General features: G+C 36.6%; 1 protein-coding gene across 1 annotated transcript in view; it reads right to left on the minus strand.

Moving 5' to 3' along the window:
* Positions 1 to 1,049: 1,049 nt before the first annotated feature.
* CDK15 (cyclin dependent kinase 15) overlaps positions 1,050 to 24,078 on the minus strand; it is a 99,917-nt gene continuing 76,888 nt past the window's right edge. The window contains exons 12-14 of the mRNA XM_074299044.1: positions 16,073 to 16,212; positions 1,691 to 1,834; positions 1,050 to 1,136 (exon numbers count right to left, since the gene is read on the minus strand). Of these exons, the coding sequence (XP_074155145.1) occupies positions 1,725 to 1,834; positions 16,073 to 16,212 (250 nt within the window). The 3' untranslated portion in view covers positions 1,050 to 1,136; positions 1,691 to 1,724. The remainder of the gene's footprint in view (positions 1,137 to 1,690; positions 1,835 to 16,072; positions 16,213 to 24,078) is intronic.

Genomic DNA, 24,078 nt, shown 5'->3' on the forward strand with positions numbered 1-24,078 from the left:
GAAGAGAATGTTTGTTCAAGCATGGAGGAAAAGTCCTCTTGCTATTCTTAAACCCGGTTTGGGTAGTTTTGAAAAGTCTTTTTTCAGCTCTGTCTTTGTAGTTGCCTACTAGTCAGCAATGCTATAAGCTCATGGGGATAGTTTATGTCCCTAGTGGTCTGCCTTTCCCCACATTCCTTTACTTTTTTACCTGCAGCTCAAAAAGATGGTAATAGTTTCAAGATCGTGGAAGAGGTAGTATCTCCGTGATAACTCATTATCTCCCTTCCCAGCTCTGCTGAATGTATCCTTAGTCTTTCTGTTTTTTTGTTACTGTCTCTATTCCAGATGATCACTTATTTTGTGTTTGTTCATTCATTATTTATCCTGAGTGTTACATTCTTTTGGTGGAAGATAGACAATTCAATTAGATCCAATTCAACAAGCATTTATTAAGAACTTTCTGTGTGCCAGGTACTGTACTAGGTGCTGAGGACAAAAACACAAAAGTGGAAACAGTCCCCATCCTCATTGGGGCTTACATTCTACTGACAGGAGCCACATGTGTTTACATTATTAAGCACAAAAAATACAGAAAATCAATATAAAGCAATTTTTGGGGAGAAGATTAATATTAGGGAACTCAAGTTAGGGCCTCAGGTAGAAGGTGATACCTGACCTGTGCCTTCAAGAAAGCTAGGACTTGTATGGTTTTCAAGGGAGATCCCAGGTTATGGTAACTTTTGGGTACATAGAATAATTCAATGTGTCTCATTAAAACATTCCTTCTACTAGTCTCTTGTATACCCAATCCCCAAAGGGCAATGAATACTTGAAGGTAAGCCACCCACCCCTGCATTTTTGTCATCATCATCCCCTTTGAAAGACTGGGTGATTCTGGGAGTAGTATGGGGAAATTCCTCAAAGCAGCCAAGTTCCTAAAAAGATCTCCAGTATCTTCAGATAACTTTGCTTTCTCCAAATAGTCTTTGTGACATTAGGTATGTCTGTTTGGAATAATTTTAACCTTTATGAGAGGGATCTCCTTCAGTTTTGTTGAAAGTATCTGTGCCAGACAGAGTCCATGAAAAGGTTACTTCAGCCTTCCAAGCCTTCTGGTTCATTTCTGGGATAGTTGTATCCTAAAATCAGCTCTTCTAAGGCACCCCAGGAAAGAAGAAGAATAAAAAGAGCAAAAGTGAATAAGTACCTCCCTTCTCCTAGGTGCTTAAGTGTCACTTGTCAAAGACACAGAGCACCCCAATTTGGGAATAAAGCAAAGTCAATTCTACTACTTTGGTGGGAACATGTGGATGAAAAATCCCCAAGTCCAGGGGTAAATACTGCTTTTTGAGCCCTCTGTGATCTTCTTTAGGAATGGGGCAAACAGTTTGCACATATCTCCAGAGATATAGGAAAGGGAAGTGAGACTTGAAGTAAAAAAACCTAGGTTTAAATACCAGTCGTGCCATTTTTTTGTGTGAATCATTGATCAAACCCCTTTATTTTACAGATGGGAAACTGAGGTCCAACTCTCAAATCCTATGATTCCTAAGGCAATTCCCGAACCTCCACTTTCTTAGCTGTCAAATAAGTCATCAGTAGTGAGTGGCTAGAAAAGGAACAAGGAAGCTTTGAGTGCAAAATAATGCACAGATATTTGTATTTCAATTTTGCTTATAATAAGCAGAATTGCCCAGAGTTCTGTTACCTGGAAGAATAAGTGATTCTTCTTAATTCTCTTTTCACCAACACTTGCTAAATCGATTGGTGTGATGACTTCTCTGGTAGGAGGCCAAGAGGTTGCAGATTTCGGGTTTAAGTCTCACTTCTGGAATTGTAAATAAAGATTCCACTATGGAAGAAGTGAAAGAGGGAAAGGGAGGAAAGAGAAAAAACACACAAGGATGAATTCTTGAAAGTTTGCTTAGTGTATTTTTTATACATTTTAATATTACATAACTTGAAGATATGTCAAGAATAAGCTGAATTTATCAATAAATTATACCAATACAGGAATATCTCTCTTGTTTTCAATCAATGAATATCTATCCATTATGCTCATTATTCTCATAGTACATGTCACATGGTACTTAGGTTTTCTCAAAAAGTTGATTGTATTCAACATGACAAATATAGAAATATATTTAACCTATATCATACACTTGCTGTCTTGGGGGTGGGAGAGGGAAGAGAAAGAAGGAGAAAAATTTGGAACACAAACCAAATGTTGAAAACTATCTTTACATGTATTTGGAAAATAAAATACTATTGAAAAAACTTTAAAAGTTGAGTACTTAATATAACAAAATATAATAAAAGTTATGTATATTTATATTTATCTAATAAATTAATATTTATGAATATTATTATGTTTATATAACAAATATAAATGTTTATTGTAATATTTATAGATTATATGTTGGATATACTAAAGGATTTCACTGTTCAAGGGAATTTCCTAAGATACATCTTTTGGTGAAGCAGAGTTCTTTTGTAATGTAAATACTGTCTTTCCCTCTCTGGTTATTTATATAGTGAGTTCATATTTTTTATATTTTGGGTTTTTTTTAAGGTAGGTATGGTGTGCCAGGCCCTCCCTATGCAAGGGTCTTGGCTTCCAAGACCCTTTTAAATTATATTTTAAAGGGCTCACCACTTGACTTCTTAAGACTGAGATGAACGGGGGTAGAAAACCCTGTATCAATAAAAAGCATTCCAGGCAGGTTATTGCCACCTACTTAACCAGGGTCAGGAGCAACCTAAAACCCTGACGGGAGAATTTCTCCAGCAGTATGTATTTTTACAGGATAAAAACCTCTACAAATCTGAGCAACTCTAACTCTATTAGCCCTCAACAAATAAATAATTACAAGAGGATGACACTTTATAAGGAGGAGAAGCAAGAAATATTTTAATAACACTACTTACTGAAACTTAGTAGCAGTCAATTTAAAAAAAAAAAAAAAAAAAGAGGGAAATTCCCACTAGGAATTAGCTTCCACTCTACCTAGAATCCTGCACTGGGTAGCTGGTGCCCCCTCCCCTCTGGTATGGAATTTCATCTCTGCAGAGCTGGAGAAGGGAGACATCGGGTTGCCTAGCTAAAATAAACACTATGTCAACTTCACAGATAACTCCCTCTCTAATCAACTGGAGTCCAGATTCCCTTACAAACTTCTTCCTGCAAGAAAGGGTCTCTTTCGCCTTTTGGGCTAGTGGGAGGGGCATTTCTCCCCTTCTTAGGCTTCCCTATCCTTAAAAAGCTCGCTTATGGTTGCAATGAAAAAAAAAAGGGGGGGGGGGAGAGCGCGAGAGAGACAGCAAACCATTATCTGGCAGAACAGCAGTGGGAAAGCAGCTAGTTAATCAAAAGGATTCCAATCCGTCTGTGGGCTGCCGCACTCTCCTTCCCACCCGGTAGAGAAAGGGGAAAAAAAGAAAGAAAGAAAGAAAACCGCTTTGGAGCGGAGGCATAAACCTGCTCTCCTTCAGCAATCTCACAAATGCAAAACCTTCCACTCGAGTGACTCCTCATTAACTTACTGAATCTGACAGTATAATTATCGCAGCTGCTTCGCGCTTAGAATAAATAAATACGAAAGTGGGTATTTAAAAAAAACCGAGAGGGGAAATTCAGTCATCTAGACAGTCAATAGAAAGAGTTTATTTTAAATTTTTATATTCTTATGTATTTGGATCATTTGGGGGAGAGATAATGAGATAGTTGTCTTTCAGCCTAATTGAGTTCCTAAGCTCATGGCTGCTTGCTGTCACCTCCTTTCAAACTTCACTTTAACTTTTGTTCCTTAGAAATCTGAGATCTCTGTGTCTCCATTTACTCCTCCTCCCTGCTGATAACCAGGTGAAGGCTCATTGGACTGAAGTGCGGAAAGTGACTTAATGGGATTGAGGATCTAAATAACCTTTCACAGGAAACAAGATAATCAAATCTCTCACTTGCCTTGAACAGCCTTGAGGAGGAGCAAGCGCGGGTGAGCAAAAACTCGGAAGCAAATGGAAGTTAAACAGTATTCAAAAAAAAGTCTTGTAATTTCCCTTGTCATGTGCTGCCTGTATCGCTCACAGGCATCAACAAACATCAGCCGGAGTTGCTTAACCCATTTAATTTTCCAGAATGCACACTGCCCGATGATTATTCGGTAATTTTAGCTCATGTGTATGTATATGGAGTTTGCATCTTCAAAGCCCAGAGGATCACACAGTGCTTTAAATTGGAGTTGCTATCTAACATGAGCGCACTTATGACTCTGACTGGGGGCACATCATCCAAGCTTCCGATTAAAGCAGATGATCTTTCCTCTTTTAATTAATTAGTGACTATTTACCTTCCCCTCGTTCCTTCCCCCCCCCCCCCCTCAGAGGATCAAATTTATATAGAAACTTTCTTTCAGTGAGCTCAAAGGGTTTTAAAATAAATATCCTCCATCATCCTCCCTTCTAGGGAGGGAGGGAAATTTTTTAAAATTTAATTTGGGGGGGAAAGGAGAGAAAAATTTAAAATTATCATCGTATAAGATGTGGAAACTGAGGCTTGTTGAGTTCAAGGTTGCATGCTAAGAGAAAGTAAAGAATTCTCGTATCTTCTTTTAAAAATAGAGGTAACACGATCCTAACTGAACAGGGAGGGTTAAGAAACCAAAGTGTTTCTTATACAAAAGATAAGAATTTAAGTTTCAAAGAAGCATGTTTTCAGAATTTTTTTTTTTTTTTCTGAGCCAATTGGAGTTAATGGACTTGTCCAGGGTCACACAGCTAGGAAGTGTTAAGTGTCTGAGGTTAAATTTGAACTGGGGTCCTCCTGACTTCAGGGCTGGTGCTGTACCACTGCCCACCTAGCTGCCCCTCAGAATACTTTTATACCTCTTCTAGGATATTTTATGTTGTTATGTAATGAACCCAGTAACGTTTGCATACTCTGCTATCTCCTTCATCCATGCAATGCTTGTATGTACCCAGAACTGCAGTGGAACTTTCCGACACTGTGGGTGATGATATTCTTGGATGTATTTGTGGATGCACTGATGGCCCTTTACATATATTGTTTCAATTTAATCTCACAGATACCCGGGGAAGGAGGTGCTATTATTATTCCCATTTTATAGAGAAGGAAATTGAAATAAAGATTAAATGACTTACCTGGCACCATATAGCTAGGAAGTATTCAAGTTTGAATTAGAACTCCTGTCTTCTTGAATCTAGTACTCTTATCTACAATGACCCCTAGCAGCCTATTTCTTCTACACATTCCCTAGGTGCTTATTAAGTATATAAATACAATACCTCCCAGATCCATGAGGAGGATGAGGGAAGATAGGAAGCAGTGATTAATTAGTGAAAAACTTGTGGGCAATGAAAAATCATGATCACCTAGGCATTAAGAAAACACAATTCTGGACTTTGGGGGAAAGAAATGAGATCTAAGAGGAGGCAGCGGGAAGGGAAGCTACAAGATTTCCACCCTAAAGCTCTTTCCCACATAATTTCAAGGATCCTGGTTGTCTCCGTAAAATAGACCCAGGTAACCAAAAGAAAAGGGGGCTCCAAAATTCTCTTTTCTAGATTGTTTAACTCCACTTTTGCCTAGAAGCCCAAAAATGAGCTCTGGGTCTTCCTTTTAGTACTGTAACTTCTCTAGAGCCCAACACACAGACCCTGCGGTGCTTGAGGAATATGACTAGCCTAAGCATTTCCTGGCAACCATAGTACATGGAAACATATCCCCAGCCCATTCCAAGCAACAGAAGATTCTTAGTTGTGTTAATTTTTCATGTAAAAAGAAAAGGAATGAGATAGTGAAAATAAAGAGATATATCAGGGACATATTGTAGCCACTTATGGAATATATAAGTTCTGATCACATACATACATACATACATACATACATAATGTATTACACAGTTATATGTTTAAAGCTAAGAGGCAATCTGGAAGTCTAAGCTTTGCCCAAAGTCATGATTTTGAACTCATATCCAAAGCCAGCATTCTTTTCACTAGACTAAATAGCTTTCAACTATGTTCCTGTGTATGTATATGCATATATACATATATACATATGTATATATGTCTATGCGTGTTTGTAAACATACACATATGTATAAAATACAAATGCATATATTGTATATATGTGTACATATGTATATAGGTCAAGTAGGTAGCACAGCATAGAACATCAGTCCTAGAGTATGGAAGACTCATCTTTCTGAGTTCAAATATGAATTGATGATGTTTGCTTGCATTTTGTTTTCTTTCTCAGGTTTTTTTCCCCTTCTTGATCCAATTTTTCTCGTGCAGCAATTAAATATGTGTACATATATTAGAGTTAACATATTTTTTAACATATTTAACATATATTGGACTACCTGTCATCTAAGAGAGGGGGTGGGGGGAAGGAAGGGAAAAGGTAGAACAGAAAATTTTGCAAGAGTTAATATTGAAAAATTACCCATGTGTATATTTTGTAAATAAAAAAGCTTTTATAAAATTTAAAAAGAGAAAAAAATCTGAACGGAGACACTTACTAAGCTGTAACCTTGGGAAAGTCACTTAACTCTGCTTCATCTGTTTCCTCATCTGTTAAATGAATTAGAGAAGGAAATGGCAAACCACTCCAGTATCTCTGCTAAGAAAACCCCAAGTGGGGTCACAAAGAGTCAGACATAATTGAAATGACCTAACAAAATGTGTGCATGCACATGCACACATACATATTCTTTTCACTGTACCACATAGCCTCCAAGTATATTTCAGGGTGTATCTATGCATATGTGTATACACATGCATATTTTATATATTTATATATTTATATTCATATATATGATACTCATGATCTGTATGCACAGTGGAAACATTATTTATTATATCTATTATAAAATATATTATGTATATTATATCTATATACATATACAAATGTATATAGGTATATAATATGTGTATATTTTATATGCATTATATGTATATATCTATATATGCAATTATGTATACAATAAATTTTCAAGGCTAGTTACTGACATTGAACCAGACTTGTGATCTTTTTCTGAAATCAACTATAAAGCCAAAAGATTTAAAAACATAAATTCTGAGAATTCAGATCTAGAGCTGGAAGAGATCTTGGTTGCTGTGTCCATCTCCCCTCATTTTACAGATGGGGAAACTGAGGTCCAAGGAACTTAAGGTCAGATAGGTAGAAAGTATTATTTGAACACAGTCTTTCCAATTGCAGAGGCAGAGCTTTCTATTGTATCAGATCTTAAAAGCAAGGGGATGAAAATAATACCTCCCAAGAGGGTTTCTTTCAACCCCACAACAGTGAAGTATAGTTCTTGAAGCAAGTAATAAAAGATCCCTGAAAACCAGGCCCTCTAATGTATAAAAGCACAAAGATGGAGCCATACTCTGCTTTGTTTATGGATGCTTCTTGCTTTGTACTGTGGATAAAGTAGGACTAAGAACATGCCTTTCGAAGACAAAATAAGCCCTAGAAATTGAAGGAGCAGTGGAGGGTCTGAAGTGGGGGGGCAGTCACGTTTCAGGACTGAGCATGTAAACTCAACGAACTGTTTATTTAAGAACCAAGAATAAATAAGTATGCATGCATTATTTTAACTTCTATGTGGAGAGAACACATTTTTTTTTCACTGAGGTACAGAAACTGGAGGCAGGAAGAGATTTTTCATCCCTACTAATCTCGACAAAGGCTGAATATAGTTCCTGCTCATTTCTATGCATCTGTGAACAGCTTCCTATCAGTCCAATACAGAAGAGTAGCCACACAAATGAGGAAGATTTGAAGATAGAAAGTTAAAAAATGTTAGTCCCAAAGAGTTTATAATTGATATCTTCTCCTTCAAAGTTTATATGGTGTCCTTATACAGAGACATCTTAGCTATATCATAAATAGTTGTTTGACTTAAGATTTCACTTTTGAAATTTGTGCTGATACATGCAAGTGCAGAGGGGTATCACACAAGGCCTGGTTTTGGATTTAGTTATTACTGTTTTTTATTAGTGACTTTGATGGAATACAGAACACACTTATTATGTTTGTAGGGGACACAGACACATAATACTGAATCTTGTCTCTCCTTATTTTTTTGCCTCAACATTCTAAATGGAAGGTCACTTCTTTGGGAGGAGGAAAGTAGATAAAGAGTACATTTCAGAAACTTTGATACAGGGACACTGAAGAATGTGGCGATATATCTACACACTGAAATAATACAGTTTACACAATATTTTAAGATTTGCAAAGTATTTCTATATACACTCTTTTATTAGATCCTTCCAGTAACTCTGTGAGTGACAAATGTTGTTATTCCTATTGCATATGAGGAGATTAGGGGTTCAGAGGGACTAGAAGACTTGGCCAACATCATTTAGGTAGTAAGTATCTGAGATAGTATTTGAACAAATATTTGATTCTTGATCCAGTGCTCTGTTCTTTGAGATATACCATGCCTTGAAAGCATTGCTGGGGTAAGGGATGTTTTTTCAGTCTTACCTAGGGAGTTTTCTACCTTTCTGGAGATGAGTTCTCAATTATCTTGGGACTCCTGACCATGGGAAGACATCATGATGGATGAATGTAAAATTAGAATATAAAACGTCTTTATCAAGAAATATGTCACAATTTAAGATGACAGGAACAAATAATGATGAATGTTGGAGGGGATGTGGGAAAACTGGGACACTGATACATTGTTGGTGGAGTTGTGAAAGAATCCAGCCATTCTGGAGAGCAATCTGGAACTATGCCCAAAAAGTTATCAAAATGTGCATACCCTTTGACCCAGCCATACTACTACTGGGCTTATATCCCAAAGAAATACTAAAGAGTGGAAAGGGACCTGTATGTGCCAAAATGTTTGTGGCAGCTCTTTTTGTTGTAGCTAGAAACTGGAAGTTGAATGGATGTCCATCAGTTGGAGAATGGTTGGGTAAATTGTGGTATATGAAGGTTATGGAACATTATTGCTCTGTAAGAAACGACCAGCAGGAGGAATACAGAGAGGCTTGGAGAGACTTATATCAACTGTTGCTGAGTGAAATGAGCAGAACCAGAAGATCGCTGTACATTTCAACAACAATACTGTATGAGGATGTATTCTGATGGAAGTGGAAACCTTCAACATAAAGAAGATCCAACTCACTTCCAGTTGATCAATGATGGACAGAGGTAGCTACACCCAGAGAAGAAACACTGGGAAGTGAATGTAAATTGTTAGCACTAATATCTGTCTGCCCAGGTTACATGTACCTTCGGAATCTAATGCTTATTGTGCAACAAGAAAATGGTATTTACACACATGTATTGTATCTAGGTTATATTGTAACACATGTAAAATGTATGGGATTGCCTGTCATCGGGGGGAGGGAGTAGAGGGAGGGGGGGATAATTTGGAAAAATGAATACAAGGGATAATATTATAAAAAATATATAATAAATAAAAAAATTAATATAAAAAAAGAAATATGTCACAATTAACAGAAAGGACTTGAAGAAACATGTATTCAAAAGAACAGATAAGGAGAAATAAAGCAAGTTTTTAAGCATGAGATGAATAATGTTAAATGTGGCAGAAGTGCCTGGCACATCACAATAGCTTAATAAATACTTTATCTAAATGTGGCATAAAAAGGATATGAAGGGTTATGGTGGCACATGAATCAGCAATATGCTGCTGCTATCAAAAAAAGGAAAAATATGTTAGAAAATATTAAAGTAGTATGACATGCAAGAGCTGAGAAGTCATTCTTTTAGGCAGAGGTTAAAAGTGCTATTAAAAGAAGAGACAGACTAGATATATTTCTCTTTCCTGGGGGTGGAGTAAGAGGAAATACAAAATATTCCCAAAATCTTGCTGCAGTTTTATGATGCTAACAGATTTTGGGGACATTTTTAATTATATAGAGTGTAATTCTCACATGGGAAATCTGGGTTTGGCACAATGAAGAACTTTATACTCCTGGTAATACATGGTTTATATGGCTTCTGGAGAACCCATCCATACAGCTATTTGGCAAATATATAGCTCTTATTCAGGAATGTCCTTCTAGACTCCATCAAACAATTCCAGCTCTTCAGCATTTTTCTAAGACACTCTGAAAGACACTTTGACCAAATCTGTAGATTTGTAGACCACACCGAAATGAAAAGCAGCCTTTTGAAGACTAAGGTACAGAATCAGAACTAGAAACCCAAATAGTATTTACTGCACAATTTTTTAATGCTCCTATGGATCAGGATCTGTGGTCCAAAGTGGCTATGTTTCAAAATTAGTCTTAGGGATCTAAGAACTGTTCCCTGCAAAAAATGGACAGATTCCTTCTCCAAGGAAAAGCTTGGTTATTCTCCCCTTTCCCTTCTCTCTCCCTACCCCTCACAAACCTCCTCTCCCCCAAATCGTTAAAGAATGCTTCTATCCCAAAGTGCAAGTTCATGCTGAGGGCAAAGGGAATTAAATGAAAAGCCTGAACCTGAAGCTAAGATTAGAGAGTTGTGGGGAACCTAATTTTAGGCCGTTGCTACAACAGCTGCCATCCTGAGCTGCTGCCTCAGCCTGGAAGACTATGAGTGTGGCCATAAGCTGGTGTCTGTGTAGGAAGAACAGTCCACCCAGGCCATCTGGAAAAGTAATTAGAGAGCCTTAACTTGTATGCTTTTTTGGAGAGACTACAGATAATTTCTCCTTCAACAAATGTTTCTCCAGGTGTTCTAGAGTTCAGTAGAAGAAAACGCCAGAGCAAACCAAAAGTTACAACCCTCTTGCCCATTCTCATGCTCATGTTTACCCTCTTAAATGCATTCTTGATAAAGGAACTGATCCTGGAATTCTTGGCTCCTCTTATTTTTTTTTTTTTCTCATGGAAAGTGACCTCTAAAAAATGTCCTCTGGCTATATAAACTTACTGCAGCAAATTGCAAAAAGAGTTCAGAACATGGCTGCTTAATGAAAATAGAAAAATAGAGCAATTCTTTAATTTGGTGAGGGTTTTTTTTTTCTCCTTTTCATTGGGATTTAGACTGGGTTTTTTTTTTCCTTTTGATACATCCCCATTCACAGCCTTCATGTTTTAACTTTCTCCTTCAGAGGACAGAAACTAATAGCCGGCATTCTCCAGAACAAAGTGGGGACAGAATAAATTTAAAAGTGACAACTGTGTCAATGTAACAACCAGAATAATAAAATGATACAATTAAGCCCCCAATGATGTAATCCCAAAATCCCAATAGAGGACAGCTACCTTGCACAGTTCTGGCTGTGGAGAGTTCGGAATTACCCGTGAATACCTCTGCAGTCTTTGCACCTTCCTGACAGTTGACTCATTTAGTGCATGAGTGTCTATTCTTATGACATCCTATATGTGTTACCTGAGTACCAAACCAAGAAAGGTTTTGATTTTCTCCCCTTCTGTGTCACTGTTAGAATTCACTGCCCATAGAAGAACCTCCTAATATAGGTGAAACATCATGGGTACTGAAAAAAATAGCATGATGGTACCAGGCAAAAGGAATTTGTCCCTTGGCAGCAAATGTGTCCTTGGTTGGAAATCCTGCCCCAGAGATGGGCACATTGGGCCAAGGTAATCTAAAAGGCTCATCTTTTTAGGCTCAATTCTTCCGGACTTGCTTTTCCTTTCTAACTTCTTAGGCTCAGTGCCCATTTTTTCCAACTGTCTATCTGTCTAGATGTCTGTCTGCCAATCTGTCTGTGTCCCTTTCTTTCTCTCTCTCCTTCCTCTCTCTCTCTCTCTCTCTCTCTCTCTCTCTCTCTCTCTCTCTCTCTCTCTCTCTCTCTCTCTCTCTCTCTCTCTCCCTCTCTTTCTCTCTCTTGGCACTAGCCCTTTCATCTCCTCCCTTGGGGATTTGAGATGTCACTGCAGGAAGTGCTTGTCGGCCTCTCAGGCAGCAGCAGAGCCCCGTGGCTTTGACAAACCTCATTTAATTGGGAGGAAGCCAGGAGGGTTTGAAAGAACTGAAACATCCACGAAACTCCTTTTATCAGGCATAATTTAAACTCTGCATGGAAAAACCCCTATATGTATAAAGAAAAGTCAACTTCCCTCCCGCTGTGAGCGCTCCTCTCCTCCCCCCCAGCACAGGCAGGCTCCTTCGAGATTCCATCTTTTCATTTTTCTAAAAGTGTCAAAGTAGATTTGTGCTCTGTGGCTGGGTGAACAGAAAGGGAAATGCAGATTCTCTCTCTCTCTCTCTCTCTCTCTCTCTCTCTCTCTCTCTCTCTCTCTCTCTCTCTCTCTCTCTCTCTCTCTCTGTCTTCCTCTCTCTTTCTCTACTTCTCTCTGCCTTTCTTTGTCTCTGTTTATGTCTCTCCTTGTCTTTGTATCTCTATTTCTCTCTGTGTCTCTCTGTCTCTTTGTGTCTCTGTCTCTTTGTCTGTTTGTTTCTCCTTTCTTTCATCTCTCTGCCCCTGTTTTTCTCTGTTCCTGTCACTGTCTCCCTCTCCCTCTGTTAATGTCTCTGTTTCTGTCTTTCTGTCACTGTCTCAATCTCTCTATGTATATCGGGTTCTCCCCCTTTCCCTTTGTCATTTTCTGTCTGTCTCTGTCTTTCCATTTATTTCTCTATTTTTCTCTCTATCTTTCTTTCTCCCTTTCTGTCTATTTTTGTTTTTTCTGTCTTTGTCTATTTCTCTCTTCCCCTTTTCCTCTGTCTGTCTGTTATTCTGTTTCTGTTTTTCTCTCTCTCTTTCACCCTCTATCTGTTTCTCCCTATCTCTCTTTGCATGTCTGTCGCTCCCCCTTTCCCTCGTTTGTCTCTGTCTCTGTCATTTCTTCTCTCTGTTTGTCTTTTCTTCCCTCATTTTTTCTGCCTCCATCTCTCTCTGGCAAATGAGCATGTGCTTATACACACCGGGCCACGCATGCACATACTTGCACACAGGTGGGCACAAGCACGTGGGCACCCAGCTTCTCTGTGAGGGTAGCAATTTGGAAGACATAGAAGCTGTCTGGCACTTTCTCTGTTTGGGATCTGTCAGGAAAATCAAAAAACTCAAAGTTTCAAACAATGTGTCAGTTTGGACAGTGACAGTTTCCTCTTAATTACCCTCCCCTAGGCAAGGGATGGGTGCCCAGAAAGCCCTCTTTGAAGAGCCCTGGAAAAGCTCAGCATGATAGACTAATGGGTAGAGGTGGGGCTACAGAGGAGAAGTGCCAGCATGGGGAATGGACCTTATTTCCCTAAATAGTCAACAGGGCGCCCTAGCACGTGAAGATGTACACACATGAGAAAAAGGCACACTTCTTACATATAAGACAAGAATAAAAGGAAAAACTTTTAAAACTCCTTCCACCAAACTGTGACTTTTTCCTCTTCTAAATGGCTCAGACTCACCTCTCTCCATACAGACAATTCCCTGAATCAATATTCCTTCTGGTCTCACTGCTAATTTCCCTGAGGTTTGTACAATAATCACAAAAACTCAAATAAATATTAAACTTTCAGACTTGCAAGGCACATTCCTCACAATAGCTCTGTGAGGTAGGAATTACCAGAATAATCATTCCCATTTTACAGATAAAGAACCTGAGGTTTTGAAAAGTTCAATGTTTACCTCTGGATCTTTGGGTTTGTTTACATAAGCATTTTAAATGTCTATTTCTGTCTTTATGTTTGATAAGGATATTATTGTTCTTACTCATTTGGAGTTTTCTTGGCAAAAATGGAGTGCTTTAACATTTCCTTCTACAGCTCATTTTACAGATGAGAAAACTGAGGCAAACAAGGTTAAGTGACTTGTTCAGGGTCATACAGACAGTAAATATTTGAGGTCAAATTTGAACTCAGGAAAATGTATTTTCCTGACTTCAGGCCTGGCACTCTTTCTACTGTGCACCACCTAGCTGTACTTTCATAAAGATATTTACATTTTGCAAATTTATTTTCGCTTTATGAAGGAGACAATAAAAGTAACATCTCTCTTTTACATGGAAACTTACATTTAAATGAAGGTTCAGCCAATCAAAAGGATTTATTCAAGGTGGCACAATTAGTTAAGTTGGGGGAGCCAAAATTCCTAGTTGAATCTTTTAACAGCAAGTCCATTCCTGAGAAATTCAAGACCCTTTTTCAAGAATGGTAAGCTGGTGTCCAAGATCACACATTACCATATGTAAGCTCCTCCTAAACCTGCATTCCAGAGGGTCATTTGTCCCTTTCTCACCCCTCCCTCCCCCAGGACCTAGACATTCATTCTCAGTAGTAGTTGAAGATATTTTCAGATCTTGGAATAGGGTGATAAAAAAACAAAAGATAAAATTATGAGAAACAGAATGTCATTCAGAGTAAATTAAAATAATTTAAATCATAGAATTCAATGTGTAAATGAGAGTTAGATTGTGACTTTAGGTCAAGAAGGGTGACTCCAACAGAGAAAATTCTTTATAAAGTATTTTAGATGTACTTCCCAAAAGGAATTCTTCCTCTTTTGTCCCACACTCGGTGCCCATTTCCATCTCTTGGCTATGGCAATTTAGTAGTATAATTTTGTCTAATAAAAAGCTTGCATTTATTTGTCCATCTTATCTTTCCTCCCTAGATGTAATAAATATATAAATAGATATATAGTAGTATTATAATATATTCACCAAAAGGGCAAATGATATTATGCTTTTTACTAGTATACTATATAGAGAAGTAACTAGGGTAGCTAGCTGGCTCAGTGGATTGAATGCTGAGCCTGGCACTCAGGAAGAGCCGAATTAAAATCTGGCCCCAGACACTTACTAGCTGTGTGACTCTGGGCAAGTCACTTAACCCTGATTTCTTCATTTTCCTCATCTGTAAAACACATTGGAGAAGGAGATGGCAAACCATTACAGTATCTAATGACCCTAATGAGAATGACACGAGTCATTCACAACCGAATAACTAAAATATATAGAGACAGCTGTGGCTAGAGAGCAGATCTTGAAGCCCTGAAGATCTGAATTAACTCAAGTCCAGTCTTTGAAACATGCTGGCTGTTGGTCCCTGGGCAAAATATTTAATTTCTTGGCATCCAAGGCAATTTTCTAAGACTTGAAGTTACAGAGAAGGTGCTGATATGCTTTGGTAGAGGGAGTTACCTGTGCTAGTGAAATCACAGATCAGCCTCTATTATATTTATTTTACCATATATCCATTAACATGTTCTTTTAGTAAGTACTGATGGCCTTTTCTATCTGTCATGGAAAAATTCATCACCCAAAGATTGGTCCCCAGGTGAAAAATTCTTGTTACTACAGAAGCTAATGAAGATTGTCTTATAAGGCACAGAGGGGCCAAGATCCATCAGTGAAGGAGGTAGTTATGCTGAGGAAATCATGGATCCTTTAACAATGAGGCAGTACAGTACAATGGATGGTGTAGTAGACTTGGAGGCAAAAATCTGGGTTCAAAACCTGAGTAATGGGCAAACCATTTAATTTCTCTTAGGTTCTATTTCTTCATCTTTAAAATAAAGAGGATAATGGCATCTGGATTGTCACAAGGATTGGATCAGAAGAGATAATGTACACAGAATATTTTATCAGCTTTAAAGGACTGCAAAAACATGTGCTACTGTTATTCCTAATGGAATTATCATGTACATATGTAGAATGCCATTTGTAGAATGTTTATATCTGATATAATATATATAAAATATATAGTGTATAATACATACATACATTTGTATATATGTAAACACGCAAAATGGGGAGGGTCAGAGACTGAAAACTTGGTTTTGATTTTACCGATATCCTTAGCAGCAAAGCAACTTTCAGGCATCCTTTCTATCTCTTGGATATAAATGTATGCATGAAATGTTCAGACTATAATTGAAAGCATATTGGATATTATGGCTCAGGAGGGCCTTGTTAGCCCCACTCCATCACTACTTTCAAATTTGATAGGCTCATAAGGAAATCCAACAAGCTGTGGACCCTATCTTGGCTCTCCCAAGAAGGCTCATCTCAAAGGTCTCTTTCCTGCAAATACACTAATCCTTTAGCATCTAAAAATAGTTTGTGTGTAGGTACACACACACACACACACACACACACACACACACACACACACACATACACATACCATCTGGAAGCTGGTATAACTCGGCTGGTAGAGTACTGAAATAATCATGGGCGAGAGCTTCTTGGGCGGAGACCCGATCCCTTGGGAAGCCTCTGAGCATTTGAGAGGCTAGGTCTTCAGCTCCTGGAATTTTGCCCAACCTGGAAAAATAAGAGAGAAAAATGAAGATTCTCTAGAGACCTTCCTTCCAAAAGAAACATCCCTTAGCAAAAGGGGGAAAAAAACCCTAAAAAGTAAGAGGCAGCAAGATTCAGAAGATAGTATGTATGTGTGTGTGTGTATATGTGTGTATGTGTGTGTGTTTTAAGTTGAACTTTCCAGGGATTAGTTAATATGCAAGTGAGAAAATAGCCTCTCATCCCCTTTTCTTCTATATTGCCTCAACCAAATCCTTACCTACCCTATTAATGAGATAGAAGAGTTGACAAGCTTTATTCTTTTATTTCATTTTGTTTCCCCATGTCTCTGGGCACTGACTTGCACGCAGGATTGTAATTATAAAAACAGAAATCTATAATTAACAATTGAAGTGTGACAGAACGTGTACCAGGTCAGAAACCCAATTAAGTAGATGGTCCTGGCACAGGTTGTCAGGGTCAGCAGATTCCATGTTTGCCCAGCTCAAGAGCAGGAAAATTTCCAGATGGCAAATCCCAGGTAAAATCTACAGTGCCTCTGAAATCCAAATCCCAGGGAAGATCAGTAATGAAATCATCTTATTTCCCCTATGATAGAGTAGAGCAATAATAATGAAAACATAATAATAGTACATGTTTCTACAACATGCTAAGGTTTACAAAACACATTCCTTACAGGAGGAATCACCAAAATAATTAGAACCCTATTTATATGATAATGCCTTGATGGTCCACATCCACTGTAACTCAGCCTTGTATGAAGTTAGGTATTCATACTTAATTATAACTTTTGGAAGTGTGTACTTCATTCATGGAATATAATTATTTTTGTACATTTAACACTATGGTTTGCAGATAAATTTAATCACTGAATGCCACGCTAGGAAAACTCTGCTGTCTCCTATAGTCAAAATTATTAAGCATTCATTGACCTCTGAGTCTCAGTCAAGGACTACCTAGAACTAATTTTCATTCCAGTGAAATACTCTAGCAAATGCACAAGTAAATAAAATTAGAGCAACTTTTTAATCCTAGGATTTAGATTTCTATTTTATTTTGATATGGAAGACAAATTAAATATTTTTCCCCTTTCCTGGAATTCCTCTTTCAGTCATGTCAGAACCCTTAGCTCAAAGAGTTCAGATTACATCATCTCATATAAAATTTACCTATTAAACTAGAGAATCTTAAACTCTTAGTAGCCAATATTTTTTTAAGTGTTGTTGTTATACTAAAGTTGTTAACAGAAGTAAGTTGTTATACTAAAAACTATAAAAGCCACATCTCAAAGCCACATTAAGAGTGACCCTTCTGTATGTATGTAATAATTTATAAATTAACAAACATTCTCTTCATCATAGACTGAGTCCATAGAGAGAGGATTATAATTTACAAATACTAATTCATTAGATCTTGCTATAGTCTGATAGGAAGTATACTGGCCTGAGGAATGAATATCAGGACACTGCCTAGGGGCAGTAGATGTGTTACAACAAGGTTCAATTTAATAGAGAACAGGCAGCTTAAGGAAGTTGCAGCTGATCATGTAGAAACAGAACCATGAACTTATTTGACATTTTTTTGTATTATATATATTATAAATAATGATTTTCCCATATTAGATGAAGGAGCATTGAAAATAACATATACTATGCTGCAACCTCAGTCACTCCTCTCACTCCTCTCTTGCATATATGGCCCTCAGAGAAGCTATAGCAAAGTTCAAAGTCCTCTATGGGTCTCAATCCACTCAAAATTCTCTTATTTAAAGAAGTTTTTATTTTTCCTCCCTAGCCAGAAGGTACAATTAGTTCAAAGCCAAAGCAAGGTCATGAAAAAAAACACAGTAAGAAAAATATTGTTGGGACATTGCTCCTCCTAAGCTGGGGCACACATGCAAACAAATACTTACACCATGCGGTCTGTGGACATACCTTGCAGACACGCATACAGGGGCAAACACAAAAGGAAGACATGTGGCCAAATCCCATATGTGAGAGACAATTGTGCTTCAGATGCTGGAGGGTCACCAATGTCTTTTTGGAGATACTTAGATTTCCAAAGGGTAAGTTAATATCTACAGGTGTATTATTAGCCTCCTTTTCTGTCACCATCTGCCACCACTATTACAGAAGCAGATGGAAATCTCACAGAACTACTGACCATTTTATAATTGACTTAATCCTTACTTCTTCCCCATCACCAATTATAGCACTCTGCATAAAGATAGAATGGCACCAAAATTGTGATTGCATAAGTGAGAGAGCTCCCCATAAAGAACTTCCCTATTAATGTATCTTTTCTATAGCCTCTGGATAAAAAAACAAACAAACAAACAAACAAACAAAAAAAAAAAAAAACCCTCATTCTACTGATGCAGTTGCCCCTTATATTCTTAGAGAGTTCTTCACAGCACCGAGAGATTATGAAACTTCCTGAGGGTCATACAGTCAGTTTGTGTTAGATTTAGAAGTTGAAATCAGGTCTTTGTCACTTTGAGGTTGACAGTTCACCAAGATAACCCATTAGATTCTTTGCCTTTTATAAAAGAAGCAAAGTTCCATAACAGTAGATCATCTGATTTATCCCAAGGGGATCAGTTCTGTTTTATGTTTTATCAATACACAGTTTTGTTCTCTCTGATCTAAAGGAAAGATGTCTGCCACTTTCTTATAGAGATTATTCCATGACTTGATTAGAAAGTCCCTGGAGGGTGGTCCTAAAGCCTAGAGGGTCTTTCTTTGATTTCAGACCATCCCTGCCTTTGTATTTTTCAATTGTTTTGATCAGACTCTTATTCCTATAAATCTTTCTAAAATCTTGACTTTTGATAGATAGATTCTAATCTTAAAACCTTACCAATTCAGTTTCTAGACTATTATCTCTATAACCTTTTTCTCTACAATTGTTGTCTTTCTCAAGAATTTTTGTGGGAAGAGAAACTATCAGTGCCCTTTTTTGCTAACCATTGATACTCACAGATTCCATTCATCCTTGCCAATGATCAAAAGAGTTCAGGGAACCCAAAAGTCATTCTGTAGTCAGGAAAAAGTAAGGAAGCCCTGGTGCAGTTACTACTTACAAGTAGTTCATTAAATTAAAATCCTTTGGGAGTTCATCCATTCATTATTGTTTAGACAAGTGAAGAAATAGCAAGCAATATGGAATAGTGAAAATAATGAATTTGGAATCAGAGGTCTTAATTTAAAAATCAGCCCTACCATTCACTTAACTTACTAGGCCTTGGATAAGTCACTTTAAAGAAAGTTTACTCTTTCTTGCTTTAGATGAAGAAGTATTGGAAATGGGCTATACTCTATCTTATATATTTCATGACCTTATGTACTTCAAAATGTCAGCTTGAGTTTCCAGAATTTACAGTCTTCCAGCCAGCCCCAGATCACCAGTACTGACTCCAGTCATGATGCTGGATCTTACAACAGAGATGGTCTTATCTATTGGCTATGTCACATGAAGAAGTTAACTTGGTGGGGAAAATGTTTATGCATTAATCCACTCGCCCCAGACACCAAAGAGGTATAAAGGAGATTATTGTCTTTTTGCAAAAGCTAAATTGTTTGATGATCCCAGGGTGGTAATCATTGGTGATTTGTTTTGGAGAACATATTAGAATGAGGGTCAAGTCAAAAGCATTAAAGAACACACCTCCTAATCTAAGAAGTATTCCTAAGAGAATTAAATTTGGCTGATCTGGTAGATCACAAACTCTAGCCTGGATTCTAGTGCTTAGCCCGTTGGCAACTCACTTTTCTTTCTTTTTGAAGCTGTAAGATTGCAGTCTGGTACATTATATCTTAAACACTCCTTTACCCAAATGGGAAAGAATAGACACAAGAGAAATGAAAACAACAGCAGAGCCATGTGCTTATGGGCCACATGGAGGAGATTCATGTAGAAAAGAAAAAGCCCAAGATATCTATCCCTATCAGGCAGTCCTTACTTCCTCCCTTAAATACAGTCACTCAAGAAAAAGAAAAATGTTCTGTTCTTGTAAATACTCTCAGTTATAGCTAAATATATAAGCAAAAAGATCTTACAGAAACAATATCTAAGTGTGTTCTGGATTCTATATAGAGATTGTATTAGCAGAGCACACTGCATAACAGAATAAAGACGGCTGACTGGCCAGTCCCTTATTAACATCTAAAATTATGAGATAGGTTTAGATGGCTTGTAAAGTCCCTTGAACATCAAACCAAATATTCAGAGTTCATTAATAATGAGGGGGGAGGGGAAATCCTACCATGTATCTTTCTTTCCATTATCATTTCAAGGATTTCAGGGTACTTTAGATATATTTCAATTAGCCAAAATTTCAGAAGTAACAACTAGCAACCAATGATTATAAAACTTCTGATTCAATTAATCAGGAAGTATTTATGAAAACCAAGATAGCAATATAGTGTTAACATTATAACAATATAGAGTAACAGTTAAATTCTTATTACATTTCCCTCTAAGCAACTTTAAAATATAACATATAATAATAATATGTAATATATTACATAAAATAATAAATGATCTCTACTATGGTGATAGGGAAGATCAAGACAAACTCAAAAGAAGATAATGTCAAAACAGCTACAAGCAAAAGCTCAAATTTTAAAAAGTACATTGTTCACAAACCTAATAAGAATTACTGGAAAAGTGAAAAAAATATTTTAAAAAGTCAAATAAGAGTGAAGGGCAGAGGAAAGGCTGGGGGGGGGGGAATGAGAATGGTGCAAAGAAATTATGAAAAAAAAAAAAAACCAATTAACAACTTAGTAAAAGAGGCACAAAAAATAACCATACAAAATAACTTCTTAAAGAACTGGCCAAATGGAAAAAAAAAAAAAGAGAGAGATAAACAAGCTCAATGAAAAATATTATTCCTTAATATTATTCCTTAATTAAGCAAGTGGAAACTAATGACTCCACATGACATCAAGAAATTATAAAACCAAATCAGAAGAATAAAAAAAAGAAAACATGAAATATCTCATTAGAAAAATAACTGACTTGGAAAATAGTTTGAGGAAAGATAATTTAAGAATTATTGGATTATCAGAAAGCCATGATTAAATTAAAAGCCTAGACATCATATTTCAAGAAATTATTAAAGAAGACTACCCAATACCATAGAATCAGAGGATAAAATAAAAATCAAAAGAATCCACTGATTACCTATTAAAAGTGAATTTTATACTCAAATATATTATACTCAAATTCCAGAGGTCCCAGGTCAAAGAGAAAATGCTTTAAACAGCTAGAAAGAAACCTTTCGAATATCATGAAGCTATAGTCAGGATTGCACAAAATTTAGCAGTTTTCATGTAAAAGGATCAGAGCTTAGAGTATGATTTTCCAGAAAGTAAAGGACGTAGGAATAGAACCAAGAAAAACCTACCCAGTAAAAACTAAATATAATTCTTCAGGAGGAAAAATGGATAATCCATGAAATAGAAGACTTTCAAGCATTCTTAATGAAAAGACCAGAGATGAATTAAATATTTGACCTTCAAATACAACACGCAAGAGAAGCATAAAAACATTAAAGGAAAAATAAAAGGGCCTCAATAAGGTTGAATTGTGTATGAAGAGATAATATATGTAGCTCCTAAGACGTTTCTAATTATTAATGCAATTAGAAGGGCTCTACATAAACAGAGAATAGAGGAGTGAATCACTTATATTGGAATGATCACAAAAAATGGATGGGTAAAAAAAAAAGAATGAAGAGGAAGAAGGGGTGAAATTAACTTATTTATAAAAGCCATACAAAGAAGAGCTTTTATAATGGAGAAGAAAAAGTCGGGGTGGGGAGCAATGCTTGAATCTCACTCTCATCTAAATTGGTTCAAGAATATATTTGCACAGTCATCTGGATATAGAAATGGAAATAGAAGGATAAGAGGATAAGAGAAAGTGGGGAAGGAGGAAGCATTAAATGGGAGATTGGATTAAGAAAGGAAGCAGTCAGAAGCAAAGCAGAATTTTGAGAAGGGACAGGATAATGATCAAAAGAGAAAAAGGGGAGAGAGAAAAGAGAGACAGAGAGAGAGAAAGAGAGAGAAAGAGAAAAAGACAGAGACAGAGAGAGAAAGGGAAGGAGGAAGGGAGGGAGGGAGGAGGGGAATAAAAGAAAGAGGGATAATAAATAGTAATGAATAATTGATTTAATTGATTTTAAAATTTAAATAAAATGCTAGCAAGGAAATTGAAGCAATATATCATAAAATCATATACTCTGACCAGGTGGGATTTCTATGAGTAATTGAGGGTTGGCTCAATGTTAGGAAAACTAAAAGCATAATTAACCATATCAATAAGAAAAACAAGAAAAATCATATGATTATATGAATGGAGGTAGAAAAAAGCTTTTGTTAAAATACAACATCTATTCCTACTAAAAAATACTAGAAAGCATAGAAACAAGTGAAGTTTTTCTTAAATAAAATCCATCTAAAATCAAGAGTAAGCATTTTCTATAATGGGAATAAGCTTGAAGTCTTCCCATTAATATCAAAAGTGAATGAAGGATCATTCATTATTGTCATTAGAAATGCTAAAGAAAAAGAAAGAAAGAAAAATAGCCAATGAGGAAAGAAAACTATCTTTGAAGATGATGTGATGGAATATTTAGGGAATTCTAGAAAAGAAAAACAGGAAATGGAGAAAAAATTTACATCAAGTTTCATTGATAAGGACCAAATTTCTCAAATATATAGAGAACTGAGACAAATTCATAAAATTAGGAGCTATTCTCCAACTGATAATAGTAAACGGATATGAACAAGTAGTTTTCAGGAGAAGAAATCAAAGCTATCAATATTTACAAAAAATTGCTCTAAATCAATACTGATGAAAGAAATGTAAATTAAAGAAACTCTGAGAAACCACTTCACAACCATGGGCTTGGCTAACCTGACCAAAAGATAAAAGGACAAATGCTGGAGGGAATGTGAAAACTAATGCATTGTTGGTCTCACCATTCTGGAAAACAATTTGAAAGTAAAACCAAGAGGCTAGCTATAAAAATGTGCATAATTTTAGACTTAGCAATACCATTACTAGGTCTGTATGTCAAAGAGATCAAAAAAGAGGGGAAAAGGACCTATATGTACAAATATATTTTAATAGCTCTTTTTGGTGGCAAAGAATTGGAGATTGTGGGAATGCCCATCAATTGGAAAATGGTTGAACAAGTTGTGCTATATGATTGTGATGGAAAGCTATTGTACTAAAAGAAATGATGAGGGGTAAGGTTTCAGAAAAATCTGGGAAGACTTATATGAATTGATGCAAGGGAAATAAACAGAACCAGGAGAACACTGTACACAGTAACAGCAGTATTATAATGATCAACTGTGAAAGACTTCTACTCTAATCAATATAATGATCATTCAAGACAATTCCAAAGGACCCTTGATGAAAAATGCTACACATCTCCAGACAGAGACGAATTAGTGTAAATTGAAGCATTTTTTCACTTTCTTTAATGTTCTTTATTATTTATTTATTCATTTTTGGCAACATGGCTAATAAGGAAATATGTTTTGCATGCTTTCTTATATACATATAACTTACATTATATTGCTTGCCTTCTTAATAGGTAGCAAAGGTTGAGAGAGAGAAAGAAAAATAGGAACTCAAAATTTTAAAAAAATAAATGTTAAAAATAAATAAAAGAACAGCGTAAGGGAAGACTAATTTGTTAAATGATTATTATGTGCTAGCTACAGTGGTAAGTGCTAAGGATATAAAGAAAAATATAATATTTTTTCTCAAGGATTTCTATTCTAATGGGAAAGACATCAGATAGATAGGTACAAGATAAGTAGGTAGGTAGGCAGATAGATAGACAGA

Source organism: Sminthopsis crassicaudata, chromosome 3 (genome assembly GCF_048593235.1).
Source record: "Sminthopsis crassicaudata isolate SCR6 chromosome 3, ASM4859323v1, whole genome shotgun sequence".
NCBI lineage: Eukaryota > Metazoa > Chordata > Mammalia > Dasyuromorphia > Dasyuridae > Sminthopsis > Sminthopsis crassicaudata.